Below are 14,735 nucleotides of genomic sequence, written 5' to 3'. Positions count from 1 at the left end.
CAGCAGGGAACCTCTTTTGCTTCTTCTTTTTGAATCTTGTGATTCTTGTTTTATTGTGTCATTTGTTCCTGTTGATGGTGACTATTGTCATCTCGATTTAGGAACTTCTTTACTGTGTTCACTGTCTTTTCGTTACCTTTCCTCTGATAGTTGAACTTTGCATTAGGGTTGTCCGCTGTTTGTGGGAATACCAAATGCGCTTTAGGCCATAGAAAGATAACATATTGCACAATTGTGTTGTAAAAAAAATAAGGGTCTTTTTTGACATGATCTGAAAACGTTGTACTTCATTAATTCCTTCTGAGTCTTTGTTCTTGGAGAACATTTGGTCAGGTCTGGTGTCAACTTCAACTTTTGACATTGTTTTTTATTTTATCTTTTATCTTCTAACTTTTCTTTGCTGGATAAATCGTTGATAGATTTAATCTTTTTCTACTTCCTTCCGTCTCATTTCTTTCTCTTTCTTAAATTGAAAATATTATTTGATGTCAAGAAGCAAGGTGCGATGGTGGACCCAGGTGCAGGGAAAACAGGGCTTGGAGGCAGAGGTGCAGTCAAAAGGATTTAATTAACCAGAAAAAAAAACAAGAAGCTGGAGGGCCTTCCAGAACCGCGGGGCTACTATCTGGAAGGCCCCCCCCCCCCCCCCCCCCCCCCCCAGAGGTCCCGAGGGCTCCACAAAATGTGGAAAAAAAGGCCTCAAGACTTTCCTTTTTAAAAAGGCCTTACTCGGTAAAAAACAAACAAAAAAAAACAAAAAAACAACAACAACAAAAAAACAGAGTATTATGATTATTATTATTATTATTATTATTATTATTATTATTTTATTGCTATTTGAATAAAAATAGATAATAAAAGTACAAATATATTGGGCCTATGCGAAGTCTGCACACGTCATTGTTTTTCCAAATGTGATCTTCATTGACGGGCAGCAATTTCAATCAGTTTGGTAGAATGACTCATATAAATGGTACAGTCACTGAGTCTGGCACTTTACATAAAAACAGACAGCGTGCGAATAGTACTGTTTACTTCTTTGTTGGAAAACAGTGGCGTACGGTGCAGTATACGGGTGTTGTGGCCACCAAGTGCCCAGCAGGTGTCGCCCGTCAACCGCACAGGCTGGTGTACTGGAAGCAGGGAAGCACCCACTACTACTGGCTGGTAAGACGTTAGCTTACCAGGCAGCCAGGTTGCCTTCGGAGCTGCACCCTGGAACGACCGTGACGTGTTACCAGTGCTGCTGAGTTCGATGAAGACAGTGAGTATTCTTCCTTTGACGTTTACGAATGGCGCGTAAGGAGCAAATATGTCGGTCGGCAGCAGCATGGAGCTCGGCTGCTGGGTCAGGCGGACAGGATCATGTTCACATTTCATTGCGTTCCATGATTTTCTTTAAAAAAAAAAAATGGGGACAGAAAGCAACGCTGTGACTTCTATCAATTACGCTTAGTAGACTGTTAGATTTATTCATGAAAAGTTGAACAAAACCGTCACTAAGCTACTGGCTTTGCCTTGTGGATCCTTTTGGTTTGCGATGACATGGAAAAATACACAATTGTGCTTCTCAGCAGTGTCTACCTACACAGTAGCTCGGCTAGCTAACATAGCCGAAAAGCTACACCTAACGCTGTCATTCTTTTCCGTCCACATTGCACAGAGGGTTTGCTTTTTGTTGTTGTTGTTCAACCAATGTCGCGTTGTGTACTTGTGTGTGCCAGCTGTTGGCATCCTTTTGCCTACAGCTCAGTAAGTAGCTAAATAGGCGAGGGCTTAACGCAGCAGGCGCGGGGGTTTAATGTCGTGCTTATTAAACAGAGACTCTTGCCCTAAATTGTATTATGCGTTGTTGCACTGGGTGGAGTAAAAGATTCAAAATCATTCAAAACGCTCTTTTAACTTGTTCTTTTTTTTAATATTCACATCAAAGCACAAATTATCTGAAAAAGCCATCGGTTTATGGAGGAATGAGCAGGGATTCATTAAATATTAGCAATACTAATGTTATGAGTCATAACGAATATTTCTCTGGGATTGTTGTTGTTTGTGCGCGTGCGCGTTACACGAATGGTTGGTATGCGACCGGATGGCTGTATCTGGAAGAACAATCTTAACCGGATTTTTCTTCTTTCTTTCTTTCTTTCTTTCTTTCTTTCTTTCTCTCTCTCTCTCTCTCTCTCTCTCTCTCTCTCTCTCTCTCTCTCTCTCTCTCTCTCTCTCTCTCTCTCTCTCTCTCTCTCTCTCTCACCTGCTTAAGGTGAGACGGAAGTAGAGGCAAGAATGTTTTTTTGGTCCTGGAAAGGCTCCCCCAAGGGCACTTATAAGGCCACTTAAATGTTCAATGTTTTATTTGGCTTTAGTTGTTAATAATGTAAAACACAAAGAATAGAGTAAAGAATAAAAATGATGGCCATTTACCTTTTTAACTGATGTCCTCATCGTTTTTTTTTGCCCTCTTTTTGGTTCATGTTCTCTAGCACTGTTCATACACCGTTGGCACTCTTTACTGCCTCCTGTAGTCTGGGAGAATATTGACCACAGCTGCTGCGTACCCGACCAATCACACCACGCACAGTGGTCCCGAAAAGAAAGTCCATTCTCCATAGTATGGGATTGGTTTGGCTTTTCCCCAGAGGACCAGGCGCAGACAGACTGATTCATTTTTCATGTCAGTAAAATTACTGGAACACGTTACTGACATGCATGTTTTGTTGCTTAGGTTTACGTATGTGATTGCATTTATTATTCAAGGAATAAATAGAGCTTTTCAGTTTCAGATTAGCGTTAGCAGCCATTTCTCTTGATAACATCAATACTATAAAATGTAAATCCTAAAATTCTTACAAAAAAAAAAAAGGTCTCTCTATAAGTTGTTTCAACAAGACTGATGGAGTGCAATTCTTATGGATATTCCTTCTTTCAATTTCAAAATGTGTTATGGATATTCCTTCTTTCAATTTCAAAATGTGTCATGAATCAATTTTTCTGTTTTTAAAAGTATGAGACTGTCACTGCGTTCTGTTTGTTTGAACTGATTTAAGTTGATTGAAGCCAAATTAATCAGTGCACTATTTATCAAATGGGAGCCTCTTACCTATTTGTGTAGTTAAATTCAGATGGTGACTCATTCATCTAAATATTGTAATATGAACCTTTTGTATTAAAAGATGTGAATTTGTTTAGTGATTAAAAAAAAGAAAGAAAACAGCAGTTACTAAAATTTGGCACACAAATTGATCACCTTCATACTTGTATTCAGCAAAAAATAGGCCGACTACTTTAAGATTTGTGTATTATTGAGAACTACTACATTACTTAATTGTGTTCTTTTTAAGTAACTAACAGTAATAGGCTATTGCAAGAAATACTGTATTTGATTAATTTCTTAGATTATCAATAGCAAGGTGATAAGGAGCTTGGTGGAATTTTTCTAAAACAAAAACAAACATGTAATTTGCACTTCAGAAGTTTAGATGCCGCTAATAGATAATACACATTCACAAGAAAACAATTGCTGACTAAAGTGCAGGACCTATTCTACGATCAATGTGACAAGTGGCCACCATGTTTGTGTGGAATTTTCTTAAAACAAAAAAAAAACAAGGAAAAAAAAACATGCAATTGAGCACTTCAAATGGCTTTCTGTAAAGTGTAAAGTGTGTTGGAACGAGAAACGTTTCCTCTCTTGGAGACATAATCTTGCCTACTTTTAACCTTCGACTGTCACAATGTATCAATTGTCAGACTGCGTCATTCTTTGAGTTTTATCCTGAACATGGAAGACATAATTGATTTTCATGACAGCGAACGCCTAATGAACCGAACCAAAAACTGTGACCACGAAACCGTGACATGAACTTAACCGTGGATTTTTGTGAACCGTTCCTACACTAACATACAGTATCCCAATGCTCAGGCATTTATGCACATTCTCACACAATATTCACACAAGTTGTCTTTCTCTCTGTTTTTCTTCAGGTGTCCTATTTCGGCTGCATCAAAGTATCTGATAGTGAAGTCTTCCTCCGCGAAAAAGAAAACAGAGCCACATTGGCGGGGAACTACAGTTCACCAACATGTTCAACCTGATGAAAAAGGATAAGGAGAGGGATTCGGGAAGGAAGGAAAAGAAGGACAAAAAGGAGAGAATGTCCGCAGCGGAGCTGCGGAGCTTGGAGGAGATGAGCATGCGGCGAGGTTTCTTCAACCTGAAGAGAGAGGCAAAGCGCGAGTCCAAGAACAAAGTGGAGATCTCCAACCCGATTCCCATCAAAGTAGCGAGCAGCTCGGAGCTCACTCTGACCGACATTGAGTCAGATGGCTTCAGCAACAGAAGCAGCGTGGTTCTGGACGAGCAGCTGAGCGCTGCCAGCTCCACTGATGACCTGAAAGGCGAGGGCGGAGGACAGGATCATCGCAATTCTGTGCGAGACCGCGTGGCTCATTTTGGTTCACTGGCTAAGCAGAACTCCTCACAAATGATGAAGCGCTTTTCCTTTTCCCAAAGGAGCAAGGAAGAGAGCTCTTCAGAATGCTCCACGCCTTCAGGACAGAACTCTGATTCTCCACAGGTGGAGAGCAAAGTCTTTAACATGTTGCGCAAACACAGCCTCAACCAGCACAATGCAAAACCCAGTGTCAGGCAGTTCTCCATCCCGGAAGTGGTCGCCAAGACGTTCCCCGCTCAACTCCAGCTGCCGGCTGTTGTTGCCCCGACCGCACCCGAGACGCGCGAGCTGGTGCTCCAGCGTCGTAACACGGGCGATTTTGGATTTTCTTTGCGTCGCACGACCATGCTGGACCGCAGCCCAGACGGAGGAGTCTACCGGCGGGTGGTTCATTTTGCTGAACCTGGTGCGGGCACAAAGGATCTTGCGCTTGGTCTGGTGCCAGGGGACCGACTGGTGGAGATAAACGGTCGCAATGTAGAGAACAAGAGCCGGGACGAAATCGTCGAGATGATCCGCCAGTCTGGTGACACTGTGCGACTGAAAGTGCAGCCAATCCTGGAGCTGAGTGAGCTGAGCCGCTGTTGGCTGAGGAACACGGAGGAACTTCGAAGGGAGGTCAGACATGTGAGCTGAATAATTAATTTATTATTATTTATTTATGTGTTCTTTATTGATGTCAGTTTCACCTCATAATATGTGCCCCAGGGCTCGGCCTTTATACTAATGTTTTTTATAAATCACAATGTCCTGTTGAGTCAATGTAGTGTCTGCCATCTGGAGCCTCGGAATCAACTTTTTTGTCACCTTTATTTTTTCCCCAGTGTAACAGATGGTGCATAATTTTTAAAGCACACAACAAATACAGGCAAAAGTCACTTTACTCCTTTTTTCTATTTTGTTTCAATCATCATTTGGACAGACGTGATGCCATCAGCACTTGCCAGTTTTAAGCCCTAAAGTTTATTTTAAGCATTTCATTTCCTTGTGCATAGCTTCCCAATTGACATTGGCACAACTGTTTGCTTCACTTCACATCACTTTGGAGATAACATCATATAAGCGATAGTGAGGAACTTATCTTGTTAAAATAGCTTCATCTTCAGAAGACAATGCCAAGTTATGGCTGCCCAACAACAGTTGCTCGTTTAGCTGTAGTATGCTGTACCTTAGTTATTGTTTACTACTTACTCACTAGACTTGTTTTACATCTTCAATTTGCATCTAGAAATGTTAAAAAAAATAAAAATAAAAGAGGACAGTCTAAGACAGTTCAAATAAGCATGTCGCAGGACTCCTTTAAAAGAAACATCTCAAAGAGTAATTCAGCATTTCAACAAAGACAGTCAGGATATGCAACTACTCTTTTAACAATGGTGAGTGTTGACAGGATATCTAAAAATAACTGCTGGAATGTCTCTGGGAGAAATTATGCAACGAGATACTACGTGTTAACTTCTATACATAAAACACCTTCAACCTTATTGGACTTACAGGCCTGGTACGTTTGGTACTGGGCTGCACAGAGAGATAGACAAAGAAAAAAAAAATCTCATAGTTTGAACACAAGTACCAAGTACCAACAAGTACACTATGTTGCCGGTATCTCACTATGTGCACCACTCATGCATGCACACGGCAGAGACATTGTAGTGCAAAAAAACCCCCCAAAAAACGCCATGACATTTTGACTTCAGCCCACCCAGCCAGTCTTGCCTAACATGTAGTTCTGCCACTGATGTTTGTTGATGATGTTTCAGTTTGCTATATATTTGAAATGGATTAATGGACTGGCCCTTGTAAATTGTGGGCCAGTTTCTTGTGGTAAAATAATCATGAAAAAAAAAAAAGCACTGAACATAATAAATGGAACTGTAAACATGTGCATAAAGGAGGTGTACTGTTATGTGCAAAATGCAAATGGATCCAAGTTAATAGTTCCTGGTTATAGCAAACCTGCCGGACAGAAGCGTGAGAACCAGCGGAGGTGTCAAGCTATCTTGTCTTAACTGGCTGACTAGAAACAACGGGAAGAAGGACCCTCCCTTACAGTCTGGTATTTGTGGAATCTGCTTTGGAACAAATAGGCCACTTCCTGACTATTTCCCTGTGGTATTCCGTCATGGAGGAAGACAAATTAGTTTCTTAGGCTAAGGGCTAATCGAGAGAAAACTGTTGGAATTTGAGCTGGAGTTAAAATATTTGACAGGTCACTGTTTTGCCATTGAATATTTTTCAAGTACAGCGTGAATACAAATACTGAGGTTTTAATTGAAATATGCGATGCTACGAATTGCCACCTATTTATAGAATGTAACAAGTTTTAGCTAATTCAGTGTCTTAAGTCTTACCAAGACACCAATCTGACGTTGGCACTTGGGAAGCTGGTTGGGTGTCGGGTGAGTGCCTGCTTGATTTCGGGTGCACTGTTTGGCACGTCAGGGTGTCGGAGGAGGTTTTCGGCTGATTCAATGTATTGATTCGCCGTCTGCTGTCGTGACAATTGATTACTTAGGCCGCTAGGAGAGTCAGGAGAGGCCACCTTTCTACGGGATTAACAGAGAATACTACATGGTGCGTAAGCACATCATCAGTAGCCTACCATCACACAAGGAGATAAAAGGTTTTGAGTTTTCTTGTGTCTTCACCGCATCGTTACTTGTTCCACAAGCCAAGTGACCATACATGACAACACCAGTGCCATTTGCAACTTTGCAACATAATTTTGTAGTTAAAATGAAGCCGTTTTGCCTTGTTTACGCTTATGATATGCCATGGCCGCCAAGCTTCCGGTTTGGATAGCTCACTACCGCCACAGGTGGTTTGGAGGGTATTACTTCTCACACATGTATTTGTTGTTGTGGTTGGCTTGTTACTGTGTGTACGCCGCACACATTTCTGGACAGAGGTGTCGACGGTCACATTGGTTGACGTCGGATTGGTGTATAGAGGCTTTTAGCCAACGTTTTGGCAGGTTTGGCAGAGAATCCTCCGTTATTGTTTCACACACGTTTCAAGGTCTATTATTTTTGTACGAGTTTGATCCAGAAGAAGTTTACTGTCTTGGACAGAGCTCAGTGAAATCCAACTTCTTAGTTTGTTCTGGGTGAATTGAACAATCATACACATTGAGTCTTATCGAATATCTTCCCACAAGTGTGGAAATGGCTTTAGAAATGTTTTTAATCACATGATATACCAGTATTGATTCTGCAGCCAGTGCATGTGGTGTTTCAAAAATCCCGTGTTTTAAACCAGTGTACGAGTTCACGGAGCATGCAGCCCAATCAGGAAAGACGAGGCAAGGCTAAAGGAATGCTATAGGACAAGTTGCAAGCAATGCGTTTTAGTCACCCTACGGTGAACAAATTTCAAGTTCTTCAATTTATTTATCAGGAAGCAAGGTGGCTGTGGATTAACCTCAAAGTACATTTCACACATTTCTGACATCCGTATCTCTGTGACACACCCTACTTCTGTTGACACACAGAATCTCATCCTAACACGGTGACATTGTCACTAGACCAATCTGTCTGAGAGCTTTATTCTCACTGAAAGTCAGCTGAGATAGAATCTAGCACACCCACAACGCCATTAGAACAAGAGGTATAGAAAGTGGACTGATGAATGTGAACGTTTGTTGAGCACTGCATACAATGACAATCTTTCTTTTGTGTTGAGGAATATCTGTTTTACCTGACGTGTAGCTCCATGCCAGGTTGGTCTTTGCACTATTTTCCAAATTAGTATGTGTGAAGCATTTAAATGAGACATGATGCGACGCTTGAGAGAATAAGTGGTTCAGATAGGTGGATTATGCATTTAAAAAAAAAAGTTGTCAAGTTTTAGTTACTGTTTCTTCTATAGTCTCTTTGGTTTTTGCGTTGTGTGTGTCACAATGGTACTTTTCAGGTACATGATAATGGTACTGCTTTTTCTTGACTTATTATTATGGCTCATTTGAATTTTTAGTACAGGAAATAAGTCACAGGGAAACCTGGCATTGTTTGCATTTGCAAACACGATTCTAATGTGAGAAAGAGAATTATAGGTGAGAAAGCTTCTTTTGCTGCTCAAGATGTGTTAATGTTTTACAGTAGTGCCACCTTTCTGTCTCTCTCTGCTCTCTGAATTATTTACAAAGATGCTGCTGGTGCAATGAATAATATAAAAGCTGGTTGAAAGAAATGAAGGCCTGATGGAGCAAAGCTTAGGCGGGGAAATTAATTTGCTATCAATTGTGGTTAATCGCAGGATTCCCAGGTATACAGTGTCCCACAAAAGTGAACCCATACCATTCTTTTGTTGTTGTTGTTGTTGTTGTTGTTGTTGTTGTTGTAAATTTTCATAGTATAACAGTGGACAAATGTAATTTTGCTACAATCCAAAATAGTTAGTGTACAGTCTAAATCATTTATCCCATAATAACTTGACACACAGCCATTCATGTCTAAACCACATGCAAAATGAACGAGTTCTGTGGTGCCTTGTTCATTTTCATTTGTTTAAAAAACAAAACAAAAAAAACTCATGGTTCAGATCGGATAATAATTTGAGTCACTGATCAGATTGTGTGTTTTTTTGTTTGTTTTTTTTTGTCGGTAAAAACATCAAACAAGATAAATAGCATTGTTTTCATCCATCCATTTTCTTCACTACTTACACCTCACAAGGGCCGCGGGGTGCTGGTGCCTATCCCAGCTGGTTCTGGGGGGTAGGCGGGGTACACCCTGGACTGGTTGCCAGCCAATTGCAGGTCACACAGAGATGAACAACCATCCACACGCACAAGCACACCTAGGGACAATTGGGAGCGCCCAATTAACCTGCCATGCATGTCTTTGGAATGTGGGAGGAGACCGGAGTACCCGGAGAAGACCCACGCAGGCACAGGGAGAACATGCAAACTCCACCCAGGAAGGCCAGAGCCTGGACTCGAACCCGAGTCCTCAGAACTGGAAGGTGGACGTGCTCACGTCACCCACCGTCCCGCCCGGATTGTTTTAATCTATTTTTATAATTTATTTTAATTAATTTATAAAACACCTGCCCTATTACATTAATAATAAAAAAACATTCAACTCAAAATGTCATTGGCCATTTTGAATTCATGAAAAAACTTGAAGTGCAAGACTAGGCAGGACACCAAGGTATCCTACTTGCGTGTCTTGGATGCCCCTAAAAAAAAAAAAACAACAAAAAACAAAACACTCGATTTGAAATATGAATATCGGGGTAAGTAAATGTCACAGGCAAATGTAATTAAGTAGTAGAGGTGGGAATCTTGGGGCACCTCACGATTCGATTGCGATTACGATTCAGAGGCTACGATTCGATTATAAAACGATTATTGATTTCCCCCCCAGGCAGCAGAAAAAAAACAATGTATTTTGGTGCTTTTAATGTTTCGTACATTAGTTACAAAAATAGTACAAAAGTCCTCTCAGGCCTAAATAAACTACTATTTCAGTATCAAGTTAACAGTTCAAAACAGTAAATAAAATACTCAAGTCCTCATTCTGTAACAACAGCTTTTAAGTATATTCAGTCTTCAACAGAATAAAACATAGCATTGAGCAAAAATATATTATTTTTATCCACTCAAAAGTGCACTGAGGTATAAATGAAAGACAATGTGAACTACTACTTCAATACAAATGCCTAAAAAAAAAAAAAAGTGCTTTCCTGCTTTTTAAGTTGTGTAAAGATGAACATGTAAACATTAAAGTTTCTCAGAGGTACAAAAAAAAAAACAAAAAAAAAACCTCAAGTGCTTTTCTGCTTTTTAACTTGTGTAAACATGAACGTGTAAACATTAATGGGATCGTTCGGCTTTTTTAACATGAATCTCAATTTGATCCTCACCTCCCGTGTGTGCGATCAGCACTGACTTCTTTCTGACAGCGTTCTGTGACACCAGTTCTGGTTCGGCGTTGGACGAGAGGAAAATAGTCCACCAAGCTGGCTGGGGTCTCGGAAATAAAGCGTTTTTCTTCTAAAAACTTTTTGTTTTCAAAAGCGTGATACATTTCCACCACAATACTCTTTTCTGAATAAAGTCAGACGCCATTACTGCCAGCCACTACTTTTCTGTTCGTTCGTTCGTATCACTGCGCGGCGCCCTGTAGAACTCTAACCGACGCACTGCAGCCAGCTAGCTGATACTTCCGCCTCAAGTTGTTTGCCTTTCGGAGCAGGTCTGATCCCACGAAGAGGTGGGTTGGTCAGCTCAGCCATGCTTGTTGTTGTTTTGAATCTCGAGGCGTGAGTTGTGGATGTGTAATCTCGGTCCGTCCCAAAAAGCGTCCCGAAGACCGCGCGCGCTACTGCGTTTCAGTTCCGCGTACTTTTCGCTCGGGTCACTTTAGTTTCGCTTCCCTTGGCATATTTATATAATCGGAATTTGGACGTTTGTGAATCGTTCTCGATTGTTCCACGGCCGAATCGTGAATAATCTAAGAATCGGAAATTTTGCACACCTCTATTAAGTAGATTTCATGTTGAAAAGATTTTTTCACAAGGTTGACAACTATCCCAATATTTTTTTTTTTTTATGACATAGACTTTTCCATGAGTGTAATAGCATAGTTTCTGTGTCTGTGATGTGTCTCTAATGGCAGAGCTTGTTCGGTTGATGTGAGTGCTGACTACTACTGCTACTGAAAGTCACACTGTCAGCAGACCTCTTTCTCTCCACACTAGTCTCAATGACACAGCAGGACATCAAATGCATTCTCATATCAGTGGGCCTGGCAGTGTCTTTAACGTATCTATATCTGCTGCACTCTATCGGTTACGATATAACTGTGGTAGCAACCAATCACGTTGGGACGAAGGGAGAGTTCCGGGTGGGAAGGTTTTGTTATGTGGAAAAGGGGAGTTAGCCTGTTAGCTTCTAGCTGAGTGGGGAGTTGCTGTTAAGACCTCAGAAGCTGATGTCAATAAAACGCCAGCCAGCCTTTGGCTCCGTGCTTCAACACTCCGCCTCCGACTCCCATCACTGCTCGCTACAAACTCTGAATATGTTACGTCGTTACGGACATTACCAGGCATGTCAGTCATGTAACGTTAGTATACCGTACGCTTATTCAACCTGTTGTTCTCTCTTTTATTTTTATTTTAAATTGCCTTTCAGGATGACATGTATGTTTTTGGTGTTGGATTTTACCAAATAAATTTCCCCCAAAAATGTGACTTATACTCCAGTGCGACTTATATATGTTTTTTCCTTCTTAATTATGCATTTTTTGGCTGGTTCGATTTATAATCCGGAGCGACGTATAATCCGTCAAATACGGTATACAGTATATATATATTGAATGAGTTAAGTCGCATGAACAAATTTATTTATAATGATCCGTGAATTGATTATTCTCGCCATCTCTCCTACAGGCAGCTTTAGTTAAAACTACTGTCACACCTTACTTGCTGCAGGTTTCTACTGTCATATAAACCAAAATTTAATGAACTAGTGCATATGGCTACTCAACTGAAAGGCTCCACTTCAACAAACGTCAAGTGCCAGTGAGATTATTTAGTGTTCAGTTTCCGTTTGGGAAAACAGGACAGTGACCAGCACAGTGTCGTTTCTGTCATCCTTCAGCTGACCTAAGCCCCGAGGCTTCTGTCAGAATGGGCACACTTTGTAACTGGCTCATTGTTTCCCAGCATAATGGTGTCTCATACTGTCGGCTTTCATCATATATTAAAATAAGTGACACATTTACATGATAAAAACTACAACTTTTAAGCAAACATCAGGTGGTTATCTCACGCAAATGCGGAGAATAGAAAAATATCAATTACTTTGCTGAGTAACTACTTACTCGTTCAAGACAGTAACTGAGTTACTAACTGCAATTACTTTTTGGAAGAAGTAATTTATTTTGTAACTATAAAGAATTACTTTTAAAAAGTAATATGCCATGGCATTCAAGCTGTGCCACCCTTTACTTAAAACTATTGTACACCCACTATCTCTTACTTTGACTGTGAATAACAGACATTCCTTCTGTCAGCTTGTCTGTAATTTTATTTTTATGTGGTTCTAAACCTGTTGTAGTGGTACATTTGCACAATGTTACCTCCCCACTGAAGATCACGGCAGCCGCTGGGAAATAATGGAGGCTTTGTGTGGTTTAGGGATTCCCACTGCATGCTTGTCTTCCCCAGGTTCTCTAGCTCCATCTTGTGGTTTGGCTGCAGCAGGCGATGGCTTCTTTTTGTGGAAAACTTGGGTTATGTGTTTTTGTGCAGCTCGATGCTCTTTCAAGGGTTTTTTTTTTGGTGCACTGGGAAAACTACAAACTGAGTGAATAACCCTGAACACTGCAGGTGGCTGTTCATGTATTGAAGTCCGCTACATTTCCAAGTTGTATTCCACCTGGTTTGGAGTTACAGTTAACTAACAAAAAAACTAAAATTAAAAAAAGCTATTTCGTTAACAAAATAAAATAAAAACGATGATGCTTTTTAAAAACAGAGACTGAAACTACATTTTATGTTTACAAAACTAACTAAAATAAAACAAAATAAAAGTTATTGCGCACAAGTAATACGCATTAAAAAAAAACTAAAACTAATACTGAAACTAACTAAACTACAACTAAGCATTTATTAAAGAACTAAAACTAATAAAAAAAACTAACAGAACCACCCTGAAAACTAATTAAAACTAAATTTAAAAAAACAAAAAACAAAACTCAAAACTAAATAAAAACTAAAATGAACAATTCCAAAACTATAACCCTACTGCCATATTACAAATAAATGGTTTATATACTGTAGCATTTTTCTAAATATGCAAAAACACAAATCAATTATTTGTACAATTTTCAGGACAAAACACAATTTCTCTTCAGAACATTATGTGGCCCTTGCGTCCTTCTGATTTTCTGTATGTGGCCCTCAAATGAAAAAGTTTGGACACCCCTGATTTAGACGTCAGTATAAATAATAAAAAGACACTTTTGCTGTGTTTTTGGGTTTGGTTGCGTTAGAAATACATAAAATCCGCACTGGACTCAGCTTTGCCTGTATGAAGTCATAAAATGAATAAATCTAAAGGGAATCATTTTTTTTTATTTATTTTTTTACTTTACTTGCACTCAAGCAATCACTTAAAACACACGTGCATGCTCAGAAGCAGCTGAACGGACAGTGTAGCAGCATGTGTGGCGTCACTCTGCCAAGTGGGCTGCCGTGGGTGTTGGGTTGCTCATGGCAGACCTGCTTTGACTGAAGCGAGGAGGTTCCTATTTTTAGCCCTACACGGCACCCTCATATCACAACAGCTGTCCCCACATCTCCTGTCTGTCCGGGGTCAGGAATAGCCCGCCTATCAGCACTCTCACCCTCTCCAGTCCCGCATGCTCTCGTCTGCGCCCCGTCTCGTTGCTTGCTCCCAGCGCTCAAAGTTGAACTCGTTTTGAATCTGACCTCCGAAGAAACTGGATTTGTGGAATTACTTCACTTGCAGGTAACCTGTTACAAATGTGTTAAATAGTACAGGTCTCCAGAAGGAAAAAAAAAAAGTGAACTCTAGTAACACCATTTTGAGAATTGTTAGTTGAAGTAGTCTGCTTGTATGGCTTTTCATTCTGAAGGAAGTATTTGACACCAGCAGCCATTTCTCTCTTCCCATTTGTGTTTTAAAACACAAGACTATCTATTTCATGTTTGTTTCTTTGCTAACAGGAGATCCAGAATTTTTTGTAGACAATGTGATCTGGATTTGATTGGTAAATTTGGGACCTATTACCACTATTTACTGGCAATTTGTGAGATTGAAATGATTTGTTTTGTACAGCCAATTCAATATTGATTTTAGTGTACAATGTGATACGTTTTAAGGATTTTGTCAGTGATGGATTGCACCTTTTTTGGGCGGGTGCACAGTTGGAGTACATGCAAAATGTTGGGGACCGATATGTTTCACGTTTTTTTTTTTTTTTTTTTTTGTCGTCAGTAATGTTTTATGTTTGTGTTTGTATTGGAGTGTAATATAACACGACCCAGTTCATTTATGTTATATTATTTAATATGATATGATATGATATAAGTCAATCTATATTTTAACATGTAATGTTGATTTTTGTGGAAATTAATCCGCCTCTTTATTTATTGCTTCTTACACCTGGGATCTCGTACTTTTATTATGTCATGAGTTTATTTATGTGCGCTTATTAAGCGTCATCTGGTCAGGATCAGTCATTTGAGGGAGATATTTCTGGTAAACCACCGATAGACGTTAAGCATGTCAACGTTCAGTCAACATGAAGCAGC

At 40.1% G+C, this 14,735-nt stretch overlaps 1 protein-coding gene across 8 annotated transcripts in view; it reads left to right on the top strand.

Annotated features, from left to right (window-relative positions):
- The first annotated feature begins 1,121 nt into the window (after nt 1-1,121).
- myo18ab (myosin XVIIIA b) overlaps nt 1,122-14,735 on the top strand; it is a 52,201-nt gene continuing 38,587 nt past the window's right edge. For 6 of the 8 annotated variants that reach the window (XM_077540665.1, XM_077540662.1, XM_077540659.1 and 3 more), the window contains exons 1-2: nt 1,122-1,264; nt 3,982-5,078. In XM_077540665.1, the coding sequence (XP_077396791.1) occupies nt 4,080-5,078 (999 nt within the window). In that variant the 5' untranslated portion in view covers nt 1,122-1,264; nt 3,982-4,079. The remainder of the gene's footprint in view (nt 1,265-3,981; nt 5,079-14,735) is intronic. The other 2 variants (XM_077540663.1, XM_077540661.1) reach the window with 1 other exon arrangement.

This window comes from Festucalex cinctus, chromosome 13 (assembly GCF_051991245.1).
Source record: "Festucalex cinctus isolate MCC-2025b chromosome 13, RoL_Fcin_1.0, whole genome shotgun sequence".
NCBI lineage: Eukaryota > Metazoa > Chordata > Actinopteri > Syngnathiformes > Syngnathidae > Festucalex > Festucalex cinctus.
This window is presented reverse-complemented; position numbering and strand designations above follow the sequence as displayed.